We start from the raw sequence: 18361 nt of genomic DNA on the forward strand, positions 1-18361 counted from the left end.
CAACTAGGAAGGGTATTTGGAGCCAAGACTCAACCATAGGATTATGTGACTCTAAAGTTTATGCTAAGCCCTGGTCCTTCCCAACTAAGACCTGCTGAGTTTGGAGTGGGGCCCAGGAAATGCATTTTGGAAAATGTGCCAGGTGAGCCAGGGGCACACCAGGTTTGGGGGTTACTGCCCCACACTCTGCAGCCCTAACTGATCGGTCCTACTTATGTTTTTCTGAAACCGAATGATAGGATGACCAGAACCTGACCACCTCTCCTCGGGTGACTCGGGTCATACACACTGCAGAGTGCTGTCTTCTCCCCTGTGCTCAGGCTCTTCATGGACCCCTCCAGGGCCTGTCTGGACACCCCCAGAGACCCAGGGGCACCAGGAAGCTATTCCAGGAGCAGCACGGAGGGTCAACCAAGCCAGTCCTGAGAGCACAGCCCGGGAGGGAGCAGAGTTCAAGGCTCCATTGTTCATGGGGATCTCATGGTGATTAATGCTTTAGCCCCGCTCCTTTGGGTATGGATTTTTTTTTTTTTTAAAAAGTTTAAATATATTTTTATTGATTTTAGAAAGGAAGGGAGAGGAAGAGATAGGAACATCAGTGATGAGAGAGAATCATTGATTGGCTGCCTCCTGTATGCCCCATCCTGGGGACTGACCCCACAACCCAGGCATGTGCCTTGACCGGGAATCGAACCGCGATCTCCTGGTTCGTAGGTCAATGCTCACCCACTGAGCAACACTGGCCGGGTGCAACCATGTGCTTTTAATCCATCCCCGAGTTTCTCCTTCGTCAAGGGGTCTCTCCTGCTTCAGTTACTGTTCCCCCTCAGCCGTTCTCTCCTTCGGGCTCTGCTCAGAACCCAGAACCCCTTTCTGCCCAGCACTGCTGACTCATAAAGACAGCACTAAATACTAAAACAAAAGATACAGAAATTGCAGGAAGCCAAAGAAAAGCGGGGATGCTTTGTAATGGTAGGTGTCCCATGCCATTACAGCCAGCCTCACTGGCTTCACCCCAGTTCACAGAAAGTCTTGGGATGTCTGTCAGCTCTTCCCCAAGACCTGGTATGACCTCGCAGGCCTGCTGCCTGTGCTCCCGGCTCCCGGCTCCCAGGAGGATGTGCAGCCAGGACCCCAGCAGCTCCCGCTGGACATCTGGTGGGATTAGTGGTCCAGACCAAGAGAAAGACCCCCTGCCCTGTCACGCGGAATAGGAGACAAAATATGGCCAGGAGGGAAATGAGACTGACCAGTAGCCAAGGGGGCCATGGTTTGAGGAAGGGTTCTTTCAGAGCTAAATTTGAGTTAGCTCCTCAATTCTTTCTTCACGCGAGCATTCTGTCATTTCAGAGAACAGTATTTTGGAGACAGATCCAAAAGTAGAAACCAGGTCCCGCTATTTCCCAAGCCCGTGTTCTTGTTTTTTCAGAGTAAAGGGATGAAACAATTCTTGACCCTATTTTCTTTTCTTACGTCTACGGTAAAAACCCGTAAAACCAAAAGCATTTTGTCCTCTCCAGGAAATCGGAACTTGTCTTACACTGGCCTTCTTTCCAACATACGTGCTTCTCCTTAAAGAATACAGGCCGGGCCAGACCAGATTCACCACTCCGGAACTGGATGCTTACTCTTAGTTGTCCTAATTAGCCAACAAGAAAAAAAAAAAAAAATCACATTTCGGTTTTCCTTAGAACAAAGTTGAGCCTCACCTTGTCATTTTTCCCCACTCTCCTGGGACCCGAGAGACAGTACTTTGACTAGAAAAAGTAAGTGCGAAAAGCAACCCAGAATCGAGACAAAAAAATTCTCTGTGGTCACGCACGACCATTATCCTTACAGACGAGTTTACATCTGGAAGCTGGAGACGATGGAAAAGGAGAGGAACGAGAATGCAGACTTGGATTGTCATCACATTCTGCCTTCCCCTCACTCTAATGCGCCACTGGGACTATATTTGTACTCCCCCACCAGATAAAAACAAGCTTGCTATTGCCACATTCCCTCAACGCCTGTGAATACCCTTGTTAGAGAAACTGCAGACTGCGGCAGAAACCCTGTAAATGTCACACATTTTTAGTCCTTTTCTCTTCAGGGGGGTAATTTCCAAACCAAAATTAGTTGAAGCTACAATTTGGTTTGTGTTGAGTGGGCAGGTTCCCAAAGAGTCCTGCCGATGCTGCCTGTCACGAGGTAGCCGAAGTGCCTCCTAAATTAAGGCCCCTGGCCTCTTAACATACCCGCGATGCCCTGGTTTGAGACTTTTCAGTCACTGCAGACTTTTTTTTATATAAATATTCTGTAGCAGGTTTTAAAAAAGAAATAAAATGGGGAATGACAGACCCATTTTGCACTGAGTCTAAAATAGCAGCTGCAGGTGGTACTGGAATCCCTCGACTTTTCCTGTTAAGTCTGAGGGCAAATCTTTTGGGTATTAGGAGCCCAGCCATCAACCGTCACTCAGGAATCAGAAGGCAGGATGCTGGAGTTAGAAAAGAATGTGGTTGTCCAGCCAGCATGGCTCAGTGGTTGAGCACTGACCTATGAACCAGAAGGTCATAGGTTCAATTCCTGGTCAGGGCACATGTTCCAGGCTTGATCCCCAGTGTGGGGCTTACAGGAGGGAGCCGATCAATGATTCTCTCTCATCATTGATGCTTCTCTCTCTCTCTCCCTCCCTCTCTGAAATCAATAAAAATATATTTAAGAAAAGGAAAAGAATGTGGTCAATTGTTTCTGTACCTCAAGCAAAAAGTATAAATTAATAGTAAATAGAGACCCCCGACATTTAGGGAATTTAGGGGTGGGGAAACGGTTGCTAACTGCATTAACTGTGATAGGCTGAATCAGACGTGCTTTTTGATGGCAAGATAAATATAATAAATAGACCTTTTCATTCAAAGTCAACCTGTTCTTCTAACAGCTCAGCAGTCCAAAGCCACCTTATTCAATACCTTTCTTGTAATAGCAGAGCAAGCGAGTTCTGCCCGTGACTAGGAATGTTACAGAGCAGCAAGAACTGATCTCAACTACATACAAGGGAAAGCCAATCCCCGGTACATGGGTAGGGACTGGTTCTCTCACAGAGCAAGCCCACCTGGAGAGCTCTCCACACAGACAGCAGCCCACCCCAGAGCGCCGACTCAGCACTTCTGTGGCACCTGAGTGCTTGCCTTTCTAACGAGTTCCCAGGTAACCGTGGAGTTGCAGGTGGAGGGCTCTGAGAACCACTGCCCCCAGGAACACTGAGGGGCGTGGGAGCAGGAGACGCAGTACTTACCAAGCAGTGAGGGGCCACCACACCTTCCAGGTGCTTCGCCCCACCTCAGACCCCAATCAGTAGAGTCACATACTTGGTAAAACGCCCTGCATTAATACCTGAGTGGGCTACCTGACAACTTGCTAATAAAACATTCTAACTTGGAGACCTCGGAGCATTCGAACAATTATGCACGGCCATCTCTCGTCTAGGGAGCCAATTTCCACCTCTACACGGTCACTGAAAATTTCTGCTGGGAATTCCCAACAATCCCCTTTAACTTCTGGCTTGCTCCTTGTCCTGTCCCACTCAACAATCTCCCCAAACCCTCCTTTCTCAATAAGCCTATGGACCAAGAACTTCACTGGCGCACAGTAGTGACCTGCCCCTGACCGAGAACGGAACGCACTACCTGTGTTAAAAACAGCAGTGGCCATTGCTTGCATTTTCCAAGGCTTCTGCAGCTGAGGACCCAGATGTGTGCTTTGCGTTTGTGGGGGTCAAAGTTATGTGTTTCATGTAAGCGCCAAAAACACAGAGTTTCATGCTTTCTACAACGTGCATCGCAGCACAACACTTAATAAAGGCTCTGTGTTGATAATGACCTGCAGTAACTCTCCGTTATCAGGGAGTCCCTTACACTGTATCACAAAGCAATTCCAAGATCTGTTTCCATGACAACAGCAGCATCACACAGGCAAGAGAAGGAAGAGGGTGCAGAAAGGCTCTTTTGAAATTGTTACCAAAATGCATATCCAGTTTAGGAGACTAAAAGCAATCTTCTGGGCATGAGATTTGAGTCTGAAGTATTTTCTTTCTTGAATGTATCCTCTAATGTGGCTATTTTAAAACGCCTAATAGGAATTCATTCAGAACACTGTATATACCACCCATCTGCCAAATTTCAAATCTAAAATTAGGTTACCAGGTTCATCAATTTCCCTTAGAAAATTGTAGCAGAAATAGACCAAACCTCTCTGATGGCCAGAGCAGTGAAATGCTGCTGGTTCAAATGCTATGGTGAATATACGGCATTCCTTCAACAGCTACAAGCTTATAGGGAACTCCCCAAACCACAATTTGTTTCTGAAAAAAATTAAAATTGGAAATATTTTATGAGGCAGGAGTTCCTTCAAATGCCCGTCAAACCATTTACCAAGTCACATACTGAAAACAATGCAGAGCCGTGCCCAGTTTCACTAAATCTCGTGTTATCAACACATACGGGAGGGGAAATGGCATTTTCCCTTTCTCCTGTGTTGGCTATTCGTTCACAGATGAGGCGAAACCAAAATGAAACCCCAAACAACTCGAGTAACCTCCTCCCTGCCTAACACATTGACCAACCCTGATTCTTCATTCATTGATGATCACAGAAGAAAGGGCCCACGGACTATAAATATGCTGGAATGGCAGCCGCAACTGGGGCCTATTTTGTTTGCAGCCACTGGGAAGCAAGGTTCCTTCACCTACGTGTGTACTGGGTTATTTTTGAAACTTGCCTTGTTCTTCTCTGTTTATTCTATTTCCATAAACCACAGCGAAGCTGGCAGCTCTGTGCTCACGGTCCCTCTGAGCACCGTGCCTGCCCCGCAGTCCACGTGCTCACTGCGTGCTTCGCGCACACAGCCCCCAGGGGTGATTTTCAACCTCGTCACAAGCATGGAAGCCAGACGCTGAGAGCAGAGGGCGTGCACAAAGAACTGTGTACCATTCTTATTCTCAATGACCACCCCTTATGCTGAAAGGCTGCCGCTGGCTCGAGGGACACAGAGATGCTGTATAACATGGAGGCTGACTCGAGCAGGAGCTCGCTGATCTCTATTCATGTGCTTGTAACTCAACGGTCACTTCCTGAGAGCCCAGACTGAGAGTTAGCACTGGGGGTGGGGAGGTGAGAGACAGGTGTGCCCTTAGGTGCCACTCCAGACCATGACGGCTACAGTGGCATCATAAGTGTCTCCGAAGAGGCAGCCCAGGGAGAATGGGATGCGGGAAAGGAGTCCGGGGATGGAGAGGGTGGTCAGAGAGAAGAGAGGCCAAATGTGATTGTTTAAAAATATCCATTTTTATTGATTTCAGAGAGGAAAGGAGAGGGAGAGAGAGAGAAACATCAATGATGAGAGAAAAGTAGCCGTTTCACCATAGTTATGAACTACACGGACTAATACAAGATGCATCACGCTAATCATAGGAATAGCTTTAGGTTAAGCTTTTGCATCATAGAAGCATTTTCCCACGTCTTTATAATCATCACTCTTAATGCCTGCTCACTTTCCAACACACTGATGTATCACAATCGACTTGACAGCCCCCTGCTGAGCAGCAAGAATGTGCGTAGACGACACCGGTGGCTACGGAGGGAAATCTAACGAGGAGAACGTGCTCTCAGGCCAATATCCGGCCACGCCACACGTTCGATGCTGATCCCATTAGATGAACATTATTCTCAAGGTTTTAAAGTGACACTTGTCCCACTTATCCAGAATGGCTGCCACCCAGAACCTGGCAGTGATGAGGTCTTCCAAGGCGGATTACAGATATGCTACTTAGAAGTGAACCTTACCGGCCACATATTCTTAACATGAAGATTATGAGGAACATGAAGCCCCATTTACCAGAGTTGGTTTCTTGACACATGAACTCTTTTTTTTTTTTTTAATAGAAAAGGGACAGTACATCTCAGTTTGCTTATAAGCTAGGAGACCACTTCAGATCCTGCATTTCCTAACTGCGAACAGGGACAGCACTTATCACAGGCTATAGGTAAACTGGTTTTCAAGCATTAAGCCAGCCCCAACAATATAATCATACACTATTTACAAAAACCTAAGGCAATGAATTCCAGTTCTAATGGGAAAAAAGAACTGGGAAAACAAGCCTAAAACAACTGTGTGTGTGTGTGTGTGTGTGTGTGTATGCGCCAGTGTTATAGAATGTAGCTTTTAATAAAACCTTGACCTAAATGCCAGCAACTTCAGCCCTAGCTGGTTTGGCTCAGTGGATAGAGCATCAGCCTGCAGACTGAAGGGTCCAGGGTTCGATTCCGTTCAAGGGCACATGCTGGGGTTGCAGACTCGGTCCCCATTGCGGGGGGGTGTGCAGGAGGCAGCCAATCAATGATTCCCTCTCATCATTGATGTTTCCATCTCTCTCTCCCTTCCTCTCTGAAATCAATAAAAATATACTTTTAAAAAATAAAATAAATAGATGCCAGCAACTTCAGAAAAGAATTCGGGTGGGGGCGGGGGGGGGGGGGTAAGAAGAAAGTTATTTCATTGAGAAAAACAACCACTACCTTCTTCCTAATGTTCAACACACACATTTAAACACATACAGCTGCTGTAACACTGCAAAATTCCTATGTACTAGAGAAAAGCAAGGTCCAAATACAATGACATATTTAAACACTGGGTCAAGGCTTTACATAAAAACATCATCCTACTTTCCCCCATATGTTTCTAAAATACGACACACTTTTCCCCAACCTCCGCAGTCAATCGGGAATTTTAAGCAAACTTTTGTGCATGATCTTAATTCCTAATTCCTGCCTCTTTGGGCTCAGTGACACAAGGCCCTTTTCTGTGTTTTATCTAACTATTTTGGCTAACATGGTGATAATTAAAAGTCAACGTATATTTTAATTATTGAGGTTTCTGATTTATTGAGCTTGAACTAGGCCACGATGCTGGTGCAAAAATGACAGCGGCGCCAGGGTGGAACTAAGAAGAGTTTCTACATTTTAACAATTTTCATTTCTTCTTTCCTGGGACCTCCTTCTGTGTTGTCTCGAACCACAGCAAAAAGATACTGCATCTCTTATTACTGCAGTGCTGAGGTTACTGAAGTTATAAAACACAGTTCAGTTTCTGTTTCTTGGGAAGTCCTGCTAGCTGACCAGCAGTCTAGTGAGCAGGGAGAATGAAGAGGAATTTTGCACACAAGTGCAGAACTTGCATAACCACATGACTTCATCGCTGTGATCTCAAAAAAGGAGGAATGTCTCCTGTATCATTTTCTTGCAGCTAATGTGAGAGCTCAGAATCTCTAAGCTTTGAGGGTTAGAGGTAGAGATGGTCTAGGAGGGATGGAGTTGTAATGTTTTACCCACTGGGCAGGTGTTTATTATTCCTTATGAACTCAGGGGTGATTTATTTGTTCGGCTGAGTGATATTATGGCTGAAAAAATAATTCATTAGCAAAAGGAGAAGCAATTTCAACCTAATAAATCAGAAATGCTTATTATTTTATAGTGAACTGAAATTTGACTCTGATACTGTTCTATATACAAAACACAAGTTTCTTCATAACTGCATTACAGAGGCATTTAGGATGTCAACTACTTCTTAAAGACTTGATATTTGGCTGTAGTATCCATATGTGGGTTGATTTTCTTATGGGCCTTACAGATGAATTTGAGAAAAAAAATGAAAGATAAGACTATCAGGTTCTGTTAAATTGTACATGTATTTTGCTTAAGTTTTGTTCATTAATTTATACCCACCCAATTACATAAAGCAAATTTGGAGGGGGGGGGGAGATTATGAAGAACAACATGCTGTGGGTTTCTGTTTGTTTTGAAGATACATCCAATCACACAGCAGGCCTTGGGTTTAACTGGCACAGCCAGTTTATTAACCATATGGTATGACGTTATAATCATAGAAAACGAAAAACCTCTATGGAACCTTGGACATTTCCTTTCAGTTATATTACTTGAAGTAAACAAACAAGACCCTCATAAAAGTAACGTGCCTCTGCCCATCCACCCATCAAATATTAATTGAGCACTTACTATGTGCCAGTTCTAGGTTAAAGAGAAGAGTTAGCACAACTACGTCCCTGCTTTCATGGTGGTGGAAGAGACAGACAATCATGAAACAACAAACCAATCGTATGGTTTAGGTGGGAAGGGGCTGTGCAGGGCATGGGAGGAGAAAAGACTAATGGACAATAATGAGGGTAGGGCCATCTGAGCGGAGACTGGAGCAGTGTGAACGAGCACCTCTCTCTGGGAAGGAGTTGCAGGCAGAGGAACCCACCAGTGCCAAGGCCCTGAGATGCAAATGAGCTTGGCATGCTCGGCTCCCGGAAGTGGACGGGGACCAGGTCAGTCATGATGGGCCTTGTTGACCAAGGGAAGAAGTTCATATTTTATTCTAATGGTCAAGGAAAGCCCCTGAAGGGTTTAGACACAGCAGGGCAGTCTTATGATCTGCCTGATGCATGCAAAGAATAAAACAAAACAAAAAACACACTCTGGCTGCTGTGTAGAGGATACACGGTAGGAGACAAGAGCAGGAGGGAGCAGCAAGTTAGGAGGCAACTGGGCAAACTGTATTTTTGCAGAGGTTATTTTGTTGCAGTCTCCTATCACCTGGCTCCTGGATGAACAGGCGTTTACTACGTGAGGATACGATGGAATATAGGCCAACAGCTCCTAACCGGAAGTGGGCATGTGGACTGGCAGAGAAGGTCTGCCTCACCTAGGTATGCGATTCCTTTTTAAATTTTCGACTGACCATTGGCTTCCCCATTCTAGTTCTGCACATTAAGTTACTCTAAATTACAGATTTGTAATAAAACACACACACACAAACACGTGATTAAAGTGAATTACCTTAACCTTGGTGCATCATTCAAACTTAGCAAATGCTCAAGAGAGCAGCCTGCCTTTCTAATCTTAGGAACTGCTGTGTTCAACTCCTCTTCTTTTTCAAGCTTCCCTGGCCTTTTGTGATTAATTGTAGTAACGGGGGAACGACCTGTTTAAGAACAAATGAGTCATGATACAGCTTAATATCTAGAAACCTACAATCACCCTCCTCCACGGAGAATATCTCTTCCAAGTCTGAAACTCTCCTGCTTTAAATATTCCTACCCCGCCTTAATGCTACAAAGCTTCCTGCCCTGAAAGAGAGGTGGGGAGAGACAGGCTAGGGATCTGCAAAATGCAGAGAGCACACAACATGCAAACTGCCGTCTGAAAGGCATTTGTCTTAGGTGGGTTTATAACAAAAACCCCCCCACAAAACCTCGAGCAAACTTGTAGCTCAGGCTCCCAAGGAGTCGGGCTCCAGTGCCAGGCTCCCCAGGGGGCATTTCAGCATCGGTCCTCAGGGGCAGGCTAATTTGATTATTTGTACATCAGCTATCTGATATTCCTAAGTCACTTGTAGGGGTCAGGAAGAATAAATAAGGAAACCATCCTATCTATTTTGGATCCCAACCAGTCCAAAGGCTGTTACTGCCCAGGTCCACCTTTTTTTAAACTCCAAAGAAATAAGACAATGGCTGCTGTGAAAAGCAGGCAAGCCAGCCATGTGGATCCCGTACCATAATAAGGATGTGGATGAAACATCCACTCCCGGTGCGGGGGCAGTTCAGTGACATCTCAGGTGCAGCGAAAACTACTCAAGTAACTGGAGTCCAGATGAAAACAGCGGGCGATCAAATTAGGTTATCAGACCTTCACCCGCTCGTTCTCTTTGGTTCAACCATATGTTTCCAGCGTCCATTCTATGCCAGGCGATGGGCTGGGCTCTTTGCTTTTAAAGGGACAAGACAGGATGTGCTCACGGAGCATCCACTGCGCACGTGTCATCATTAAGCAATGCAACAACTTAAGAAAACACACAGGCATTAACTGAAAGGGCCTGAAGGCTACTGGAGGGTTCCTGTGTGCTCTGCACGCTTCATGCACAAAAGTCCCTTTCAAACCTGATGTCAGAGACAGTTCATAACTTTCATGAGAAAAATCACTTCCTGCCAAATCCTCTGACCTCCTCTTGGACCCGCAACAGCACTGCCCACCTACTCACACCCCTTTTCCAGATCTGGCTCCGCCCGACTTTTGGCTGCTTTCCCCAAACAATCCCCATGCTCTCAAAGGCTGACAATTTGCCAAGAGGGAGGTTTTGAAAAGAATGTGCTCCTGGCCTTCCGTGCTATTCTAAGAGCTGAGTTCCAAAGATGTTTGCGCAGTGACAAGCTCAACTGTGGGACTGAGCTGAAAAGCCCCCAGGGTCCCGTGAAAGCAGGCCTTTGGCTAAACTCTGAGGCCCCTGTCATCAACCACACACACTTCTCACCGGCTAAAACTTGGGAGGGAGTGAAGGGACCCTCCACTGCCCGGCTGTCTCCCCAGGCGCATCGTCAGCACTGCGGCGGACGAGGGGGGCACGTCTTTGGGGCTATTTTTAATTCCAAGCTAAATTAATTTGGTGCAAAAGTAGCAGGAGTCCCTTCCCCTTGTGGGAAATGCTTCTGCTGCTGCGAATCTGGTGCATACAAGAGCCCACCCTCCGGGGACGGAATTAGCACAGGAGATTTTGTTAGGCTTATTTCCCTGAAATAGCTTGTTTTTAAGGTTTCCCGTGGCGCCGCAGCCGGTGAGGAGTGGTACTGGTGGGCAAGCGCCGGGGTGGTTTCGGGACCTGGCGAGGGCGTCCTCGGAGGTGCCCCTGGGGGGAGCCCAGAGGACTGCGGTTTCTCTCCCAGGTGTTCTTCCCACAGGGCTTCTTGCAAAAAATGCACGCACACACACAGCCTGAACAAGTATAAAAGCAGTGTTTATTAAAATACAGTTCATTTTCAAAATTGAGCCATCAGCTTCTAAAGTGCACATACATTTTGGGGGACAACCTGTATGTGTCAACTGAGTTTGTGTGCCACTGGATCAACAGCATTTGCCGAGAGACGTAACTCCCTTAAGCAGGGGAAACACGAAAACACTGGTCTATTTGTTTGTAAAAGAAAATTTTGAAAAGAACTATAATCCATTTTAACATGTCACCACCTTCAGAAAGCCTTCCCGCATTCTCATTCTCCCATTAGATGCTCTCTCTCCCTCCAACTCAAGAGCATTTTATTTCTTCGCCACATATGCAGCTAGCAAATTCAAACTCCTTTTAAAGGATGTCCTTATTGATTTCAGAGAGAGGAAGAGAGAGAGAGAGAGAAATAGCAATGATGAGAGAGAAGAATCATTGATCAGCTGCCTCCTGCATGCCCCTCACTGGGCATTGAGCCCACAACCCGGGCATGTGCTCTGACCCAGAATGAAAACGTGGCCTCCTGGTTCATAGGTCGACATTCAACCACTGAGCCACGCCGGCCAGGCCAAATGCAATCATAATTATTTGCCTGCTTCGCTCATCCTCGTGATATAAGAGAATGTATTGGGTGGACAGGAATGAAACTGTCTTCGCCTTCACATCTTCATAGCATGAAGTCCTTAATAACTACTAAGTGATAGAATGGAATTGAGGGCTGAGAACAACTTCAAAGACCACTGAGTTCATCCTCCATATTTATTAAAAGAAAAGCAAAGCAAAGCGAGGCCTAGGGAGGTTTGTCGTGACCTACCTGGGAGGACAGAACACCCAGTTCCCACGCCAGGGCCCTCCTGAGCTCCCTCTGCTGCACTGCAAAGGTGTTTTTAGCACCTGCACCTTTTACAAGTCTCGCTTTACTTTGTCAGTTCAAGAGTATAAAAACCTTTTGGGTGTAACTGGGTTTGCTCACAAAACTGTCTTATTTCCATAGTAAAGGTAAGAGCACACTTTGAGAAAATAGATTTGCTAATTAAAATTATTTCCAGATTTGTTTTAAATGTTTTGAGTTTTGTTATAAACGAAGCTTCGAAATGTTGAATTTTAAACAATTTAGCAGCCTTTACATATTGTTATTATTTTTTTTAAATTCAATTCATTTCTAAGACACCAAAAAGACCTTGAGAGCAGAGAATCCTCAAGACTGTCGTGAAGAACAGAAAGCAATTTTGCTTTCCCGATGTGCAGCCCTCCACAGTGTCCAGCTTCACAGATATTACTTTTGCTTCGTGGCAATGTGTGTGTGTGTGTGTGTACGCGCGTGTGTGTGTGTGCATGCGTGTGTATGCACATTATGGCTTTAAGGGCAGGACTGACATTGGTATGATTCTCTGAAAGGGCCACTTTGCAGCCTTCCTCTCTTAAGGCGCACAGATGATGCTTAAAAAAAATCTTCATCTTCAGGACTCACCCCACTGCTCACCTCCACTCCTACACTCACACACAACTGTCCTCCTGATGTCCTACTTCTCAGACGAAACATGTCCAAGGTCATTCCCTTGATCCGCTTTACCCATGGGCCCCAACTAGGCTCTCCCTTTGGGCCAGAAACCCGGAAGTCTTTTTCAACAGCTCCATCTCCCTGATCCCACAAGGACCAAGAAGCGCTGATTCGGCATCCTGAGTGGGTTTACTTGTCTCTCCCTATTGCCTCCGCCAACTCCAAGCTCTGTCTTCTTTCCCTGAGAGCAAGGGCCTCTGTGCTGGTTCTCCATCCACGGATGCTTCCCCACTGTCACCTGCACATCAAGCTCACTTCCTACCCTGCTCATCTTCTACAGGCCACCAGAGCCACCTTCATAGGATGCAAACAGGAGCATGTCATTCCTAGGTTAAAACCTCTCCCTGGGTCCCCACTGTTCCCAAGACTGTGTTCAAAATGCTAACCAGGCATCTGATGCCCAGCCGCTTGGGTTCTTTCATGTACGGGAACTCCTCCCCACTTCAGGGAGTTCCCACTTGATCTTCCCTTTATCAGAAACAGGATTCTGCAAGGCTCCTTATGCCCCAGCATGCACGCATGCACACTCCCTTTTGCTGCCCATCTCCTACTTACCCTGGGAGCTTGGCTTCAATGCCATTTCCTTGGGGGAAGCCTTCTTACTACCTAGAGTAGGACCCTCAGGTAGATGCACCTGTATCCTATTTTAATTAGTGATAATTTAATCTCTATCTTCCCCCGTATTAAGTTCTCAATAAGGTATATTTAACCAAAAGAATGAAGAGGCCAGGAGGAAGGAGCAGGAGGAAGGGGGTCAGGCAAAAGCTGTGTAGAGCCCTATAGCTTGCACTCCCTCCCCAAACCCCAATTCTTGATGGGGCTGGAATGAGAAGAGACAGAGACAAATGAGCAATGGGAGATGGAGTTGAGAATAATGAGCAAGGTGACAGGACCACCTCATGATGCTTCAGGCCAACTTCCAGAAAAGCTGCTGCTCTTCATTTTGCACCCATTTTATAAAAAAGTGCCCCAAATGGGGACGTGGATGGGGAGCCTGGGAAAGGTAGGGCCGTGACACTCCATAGTTTTCTGTATGAAGGCAAGTCATTCAACATGTCCTGGCCCACGAGGACATACAACAAGACCATCTCGGAGGTCACCTCTGGCTCCCGCGTTCTGAGAGGCCTTGCGGGGACGGTGGTGGCTCAGAGCCGAGCACCCATGCTGTGCAGCCTCCACCCGCATCCTCACCGAACGCAGCAGGTTCCCACACGCTGAGGGGCTCACGGTAAGTCCCTTCAGTACATGTACTAAAACATGCCATGCTGAGCTGCGCAGAGCGCCCATGGATTCGCCTTCTTCTGGGAAGGGGAGAACCCAGCCCTGCCCCCACCGCACGTGCCCCAGGGAAATCAGTTTCCTGGCGGGCACCAAAGCCACGGGCAGAATCCCTTAGAGCACGTCATGTAAGCATCAGTGACTACAGTGACCCGGGGAAGGCAACTCAGAGTAGAACAGCCTACACGTCAGGCCTCCCACGCAACATTGTTTTCTTCAGTTACAATATTACTTTCCGTGTAACAGCCCAAGGCTCTTTCCGCTCCATATATGGGGGCCGGGGGCCGGGGGGGGGGGGGCGGTAGGGGGGTGGGGGGGCGGGCGGCGTAAAGGAGGCTTATAGTTGTAGGCGAAACGGACTTTATTCTTGTCGTGTTATTTATTCACTATTACATTATTTTCCACACGAACAACTGCAAACCTACTTTGCCCCACCCTGTTTCTGATGCCCCGCTCTCCTCGGCTGATCCTGTCTTGGGCGCACAGAGGTGCTCCCTGGAGACAGGCAGACGCACGAGGCAGATCAACACCACGGCGGGTTCACCCCCGGCAGATGCGAACTTCTTTAAATCAACAGGAGCATTTGTAACCCGTCATGAAAGGCAGCAAGGTTCTCACAATACGAACCAGAAATAGTGTGTTACGTGGGCCAAAAGCAATGACAGGCCCATCAGTTAGTAACCGGAAGGGCGATTCTCGGAAACTGTATGTGTATAATGTATCCTCGGGAAAAACCGCATTGTGTTCGGGGAAGCTACTGCTATACATTCGGTGGAGTTAGTCCATGTGGCTGCCCAGAGGGGAGGATGAAATTCTCCTCCGATCCCCACGTGGTCCAAACCGGGCTTAGAAGGACCGCACCTCTGTTCATTAGCACAAGGCAAACAGCACGAGTCTGACTGGTAAATCTTCCCATCAGGAGGATGGGCCCCCACAACAGCTGTACAGGCATTAAAAACATTCAACTTGGAAATCGCATGGACATCGAGCAATAGTTCCCAGGTTACTTACATCGGTGTCGGGTCCCTTGTCCGCACCCGGACAAGAAAAAGTAACGAATTCATGGCACCTCTTGTGAACCACAAAACAGCAAACTGGGGGAGAGAAAAGAGAGTGAGAGTTAGAATAGCCTGGATTTAGTATATACAAGCGTCCGTGTCCGACACGGGCTACGTACTGCTAGGAGTCCATTTAATTTCAGTGCAGCCAGAACCTCAGACATCAACCAGACATTTCATTCAGGACTCAGCCACATTTGGTATCAATGAGACTCGCAGATAACAGAATCATAGGACGCCAGCCCTGACCCGGCTGAGGGTTCCCAAACCACGATGCCCGCTGTTTGCAGTTGAGGACAAGAGAGCCAGAGACACTGGCACACAGTGTCTCAAGGTATAAACCACGGATCGAAATTTAAATTAATTTGCACTGTTCTATACCAACACACTCACACTCATGTACATGTTTATAAATGTCACAACCTGTAGGTGACATAAACTACAGAGCGTTTATAACTATAAATAATACATGGATACCCCCAAATGTGGGCTACAGAACTTCCTGAGCAAAATTCTGAACTGGGACACTCATGAAGACACAACCCAGTTTATGGGGACCACCCTTTGCAATGAAGAAAGGCTGGGGAACACCCTCACGCCTTCTTGTTTCTGCCTGCTGGCCACACATACATATACTGAGAGAGAGAGAGGGAGAGAGAGAGAGAGATGGATGAAGCCCAGAGGGTGAAGATATGGGTATGCAGAGCCTGGGAAGTAGGATAGGGTGGATTGTTTTCTCTTTAAATAGTTATCTTTTAGGGTTGCCATAATCCAATGCATTGTAACAGTACATTTAACAAAAAGAAAATGCAGGCCAGGCATTGAGGAGGCAGAGCTGGACCTATGAGGGAACCACCTATAGGAACACAACAATTGAAGAGCTCTTAAAAGAGCGTCACTTTAGAGCAGAGATGCCTGGATGAGGGGTTCTTATTCACTGCCTGCCATGCACATTGGTGCAGGAGGGGATGGGAGAGAGCCTCCCAACACCCCCCACCCCCACCCCATCCCCCCGCTGCCTGGGCAGCACCCAATGTGCCAGCTCCTACTGGCCCTCGATCAGGGCATTTCCACCGTGTTCCTGCTGAAAGCATGTCCACGGCCACACTCTAAGGATGAGTCATAAGGCAGCGCCGTGATGCACAAATCAGTCTCACCCGCTGCCTCTCCCCAGGCGCAAAGCCATCCTTCATGCACTGGAGCCAGGAGAAGTTACTAAAGGATGAAGCTGGCAGGAGCTTTACTGCCTCGCGGCTGTGTTTTATGGATACAGTGTTTCAAAGGGAAGAGAAACATTCTCATTCCCTACTTAATCATTCAAACATTCCGGGCCTTTCATCTCTCTTTCCCCCTTTTCTTAATCCAGCTCGGCATTCGTTAAGAAAACCCATATTTATCAAATCCCTTTGGAGGGACAGTTTGTTTCCTGTATTTGTCTTTTCTATCCCCACTAATCCAGCCGCACGATCGTATGTCTCCAGCTAACACTATTTCTACTATATGCCCCCCAAATCTCACACCCATGTTTTTTCCTAAGAAGAACCAGGCCCTCCCTGCACAGTATAATCTACAGGCAGCACGAAGCCCCACCACCGACCCCAGAATACTCCTTCCCACCTGCCTAGGAGCCCCCCTCCTTCCACGGAAGTCTCGGACCCAGACGTGCCTGGAAGGCCCATAGGGACATGGAGAGAAGACCCATTTACACGCGGGTTACCTGAGGGAGAAAGACCCTGAGGGAGGCCTGTCCAAACACCTGGGGTTCAGAACGGATGATCTGAAGGAAGATATAGAGGGAGGATGGGTGCAGGACAGTAAGAGAGTTTGCGAGAGGCCACATCCTCATAACTTTCATTAGACTGCGCTGGTATAGCTGGCCTTCGTTATTGTGTTCATCTCTTCCTATTCCTAATGTGTAAATGAAGCTTTACCACAGCCGTGTGTGTATAGGAGAAAACACATCCATCATGCAGGGTTCCGGGCTACCAGGTTTCAGGTATCCCCTGCAGGGTTTGGAACAGATCCCCCATGAATAAACAGAGACACAGTATGCATAAAAGTTCCCCGTTATCCCAAATTAATGGGGTTAAAGCCACTGCGTAGCAAATCCTGACTCCCAGAGAGAACCTACTAAATTTAATAGTTCAACTTTGCTTAGAACAGAAGACTGGCAGCTGAATGTCTGAGAGCTCCTTTTTTAGAGGCATAAATGGCTGCCTTCGCGTGAGATGGCTTTAATTAAATCTTGCTTAGCTGGAAGGGATGATGAACGGTAACGGCACATCCGAACACAATGACAGTGAAAGTCTCTAAGGCGAGTGAACTGTTTCTTGGCTACGTAGGGAAAGTAAGGAAAAGCGGAGCTCATATTATATTTGCATGTTAAAAGAAAATTATTGGTTTCACATTTGTAACAGTGAAAACAGTCTTCTCGTGGGATCCACGTTCAAGTTGTATAAAAACGAATCAAGTCCACGTGTTTTATCACAGTCTGAGGAGGGCCATTCTTCAGGCAGCACGCGGATTCGGGCTCCAGGCATTTGGTACACACACCCATCAAACTCTCCACGGAACCCCGGTCTCCCCATTTCTCCTCCCCTCCCCCGGGAGAATCATCGCTAACCTTTTTCTCAACTCCCTTTCTCTGACGTCACCAAGTCTGACGGATGCTCCCTTTTCTGCGTTTCTCCCTGGCTGGATTTGCAATACATTTTGAAGAAAAGGGATGAGGGATTAAATATGAGGTGTGAAGGAAGGGGAGTCAAGGGTGGCCCTTGGTTATTAGCCAGGGCACCTGGGCAACGCTGTCACCATCATGGACCTAAGAGGGTGAAAGTGAGAGAGTAGAAGAGTCAGGAGAGAGAAGTCAGATCTCTGCACTGGCACGTCGCTCACCTCCGGACTTTTCAGGTATGGGAACCACCAGACACCCTTTAAAATGTCATTTTCTTCACATCTATCTATGCCTTCATACATATGGCAGAAGTCAATAGTCCTCAACACGTAAGATCATATCATACATGCGTTGCATTGTTTGCGCATTGTTGACCTGACTTTTCTGTACTTGCAAGAGAAAGAACCCTAAATGTAAAGGGAGGTCTGGTAGGTTGTGGGGAATGAAGGGAAGAGACCAGGAGGTAAGAAAGAATTTACCTGGACCTGGGGACTGGCAGCCTGGGAACACGGTCCACAGGAAGGACACGGGTTGTGGGAGAAACAATCCTCTGTGTGGTGTACACGGGGGTCCATTTGGACAAGTGGAGGAGGATGTGCTGGTGGATGTGTCAGGCAAGCAAGTGGAAGGTCAAGGTAGAGGTGTAAAGACAGCTTGGGACTGCGGAGAGGTTTGGGAGGCATCTACGTGGCTGACAGCTGAAGGCAACACAGTGAATGAGGACTCGAAGCCTCCGAGTCGTGGGGAAGCCCACATTTGTGGCTGATGGTGGAGAGGAGGAGGTGGTCTGGGGGGTGAGGCAGTCAGCAGAGAGCGGGGCCTGGGGCTGAGGGCAGAAAGAATGTTCAGGGAAGCTCTGATCATCGCTGGCCGGTGATGGCCCCGAAGCCACACTCGTGGGGAAAGGCAGATCATGGTGGCAACACATATGCCAACAGGTGGTTGCTGAACAGTTTCCTTCCTTTTACTTAGTTCGACTAT

The 18361-nt window shown here is 47.3% G+C and overlaps 1 protein-coding gene across 2 annotated transcripts in view; it reads right to left on the reverse strand.

The window, feature by feature from the left end:
• The window catches only part of PRKCA (protein kinase C alpha), a 285771-nt gene that overhangs the window by 148505 nt on the left and 118905 nt on the right, over nucleotides 1-18361 (reverse strand). For both annotated transcript variants that reach the window (XM_070393096.1, XM_070393095.1), the window contains exon 3: nucleotides 14660-14742. In XM_070393096.1, coding sequence (XP_070249197.1) covers nucleotides 14660-14742 — 83 coding nt within the window. The remainder of the gene's footprint in view (nucleotides 1-14659; nucleotides 14743-18361) is intronic.

The sequence above is a fragment of the Myotis yumanensis genome, unplaced genomic scaffold, assembly GCF_028538775.1.
Source record: "Myotis yumanensis isolate MYYU_CA2020_CCGP unplaced genomic scaffold, mMyoYum1.0.hap1 SCAF_16, whole genome shotgun sequence".
In the NCBI taxonomy this organism is placed as follows: Eukaryota; Metazoa; Chordata; class Mammalia; order Chiroptera; family Vespertilionidae; genus Myotis; species Myotis yumanensis.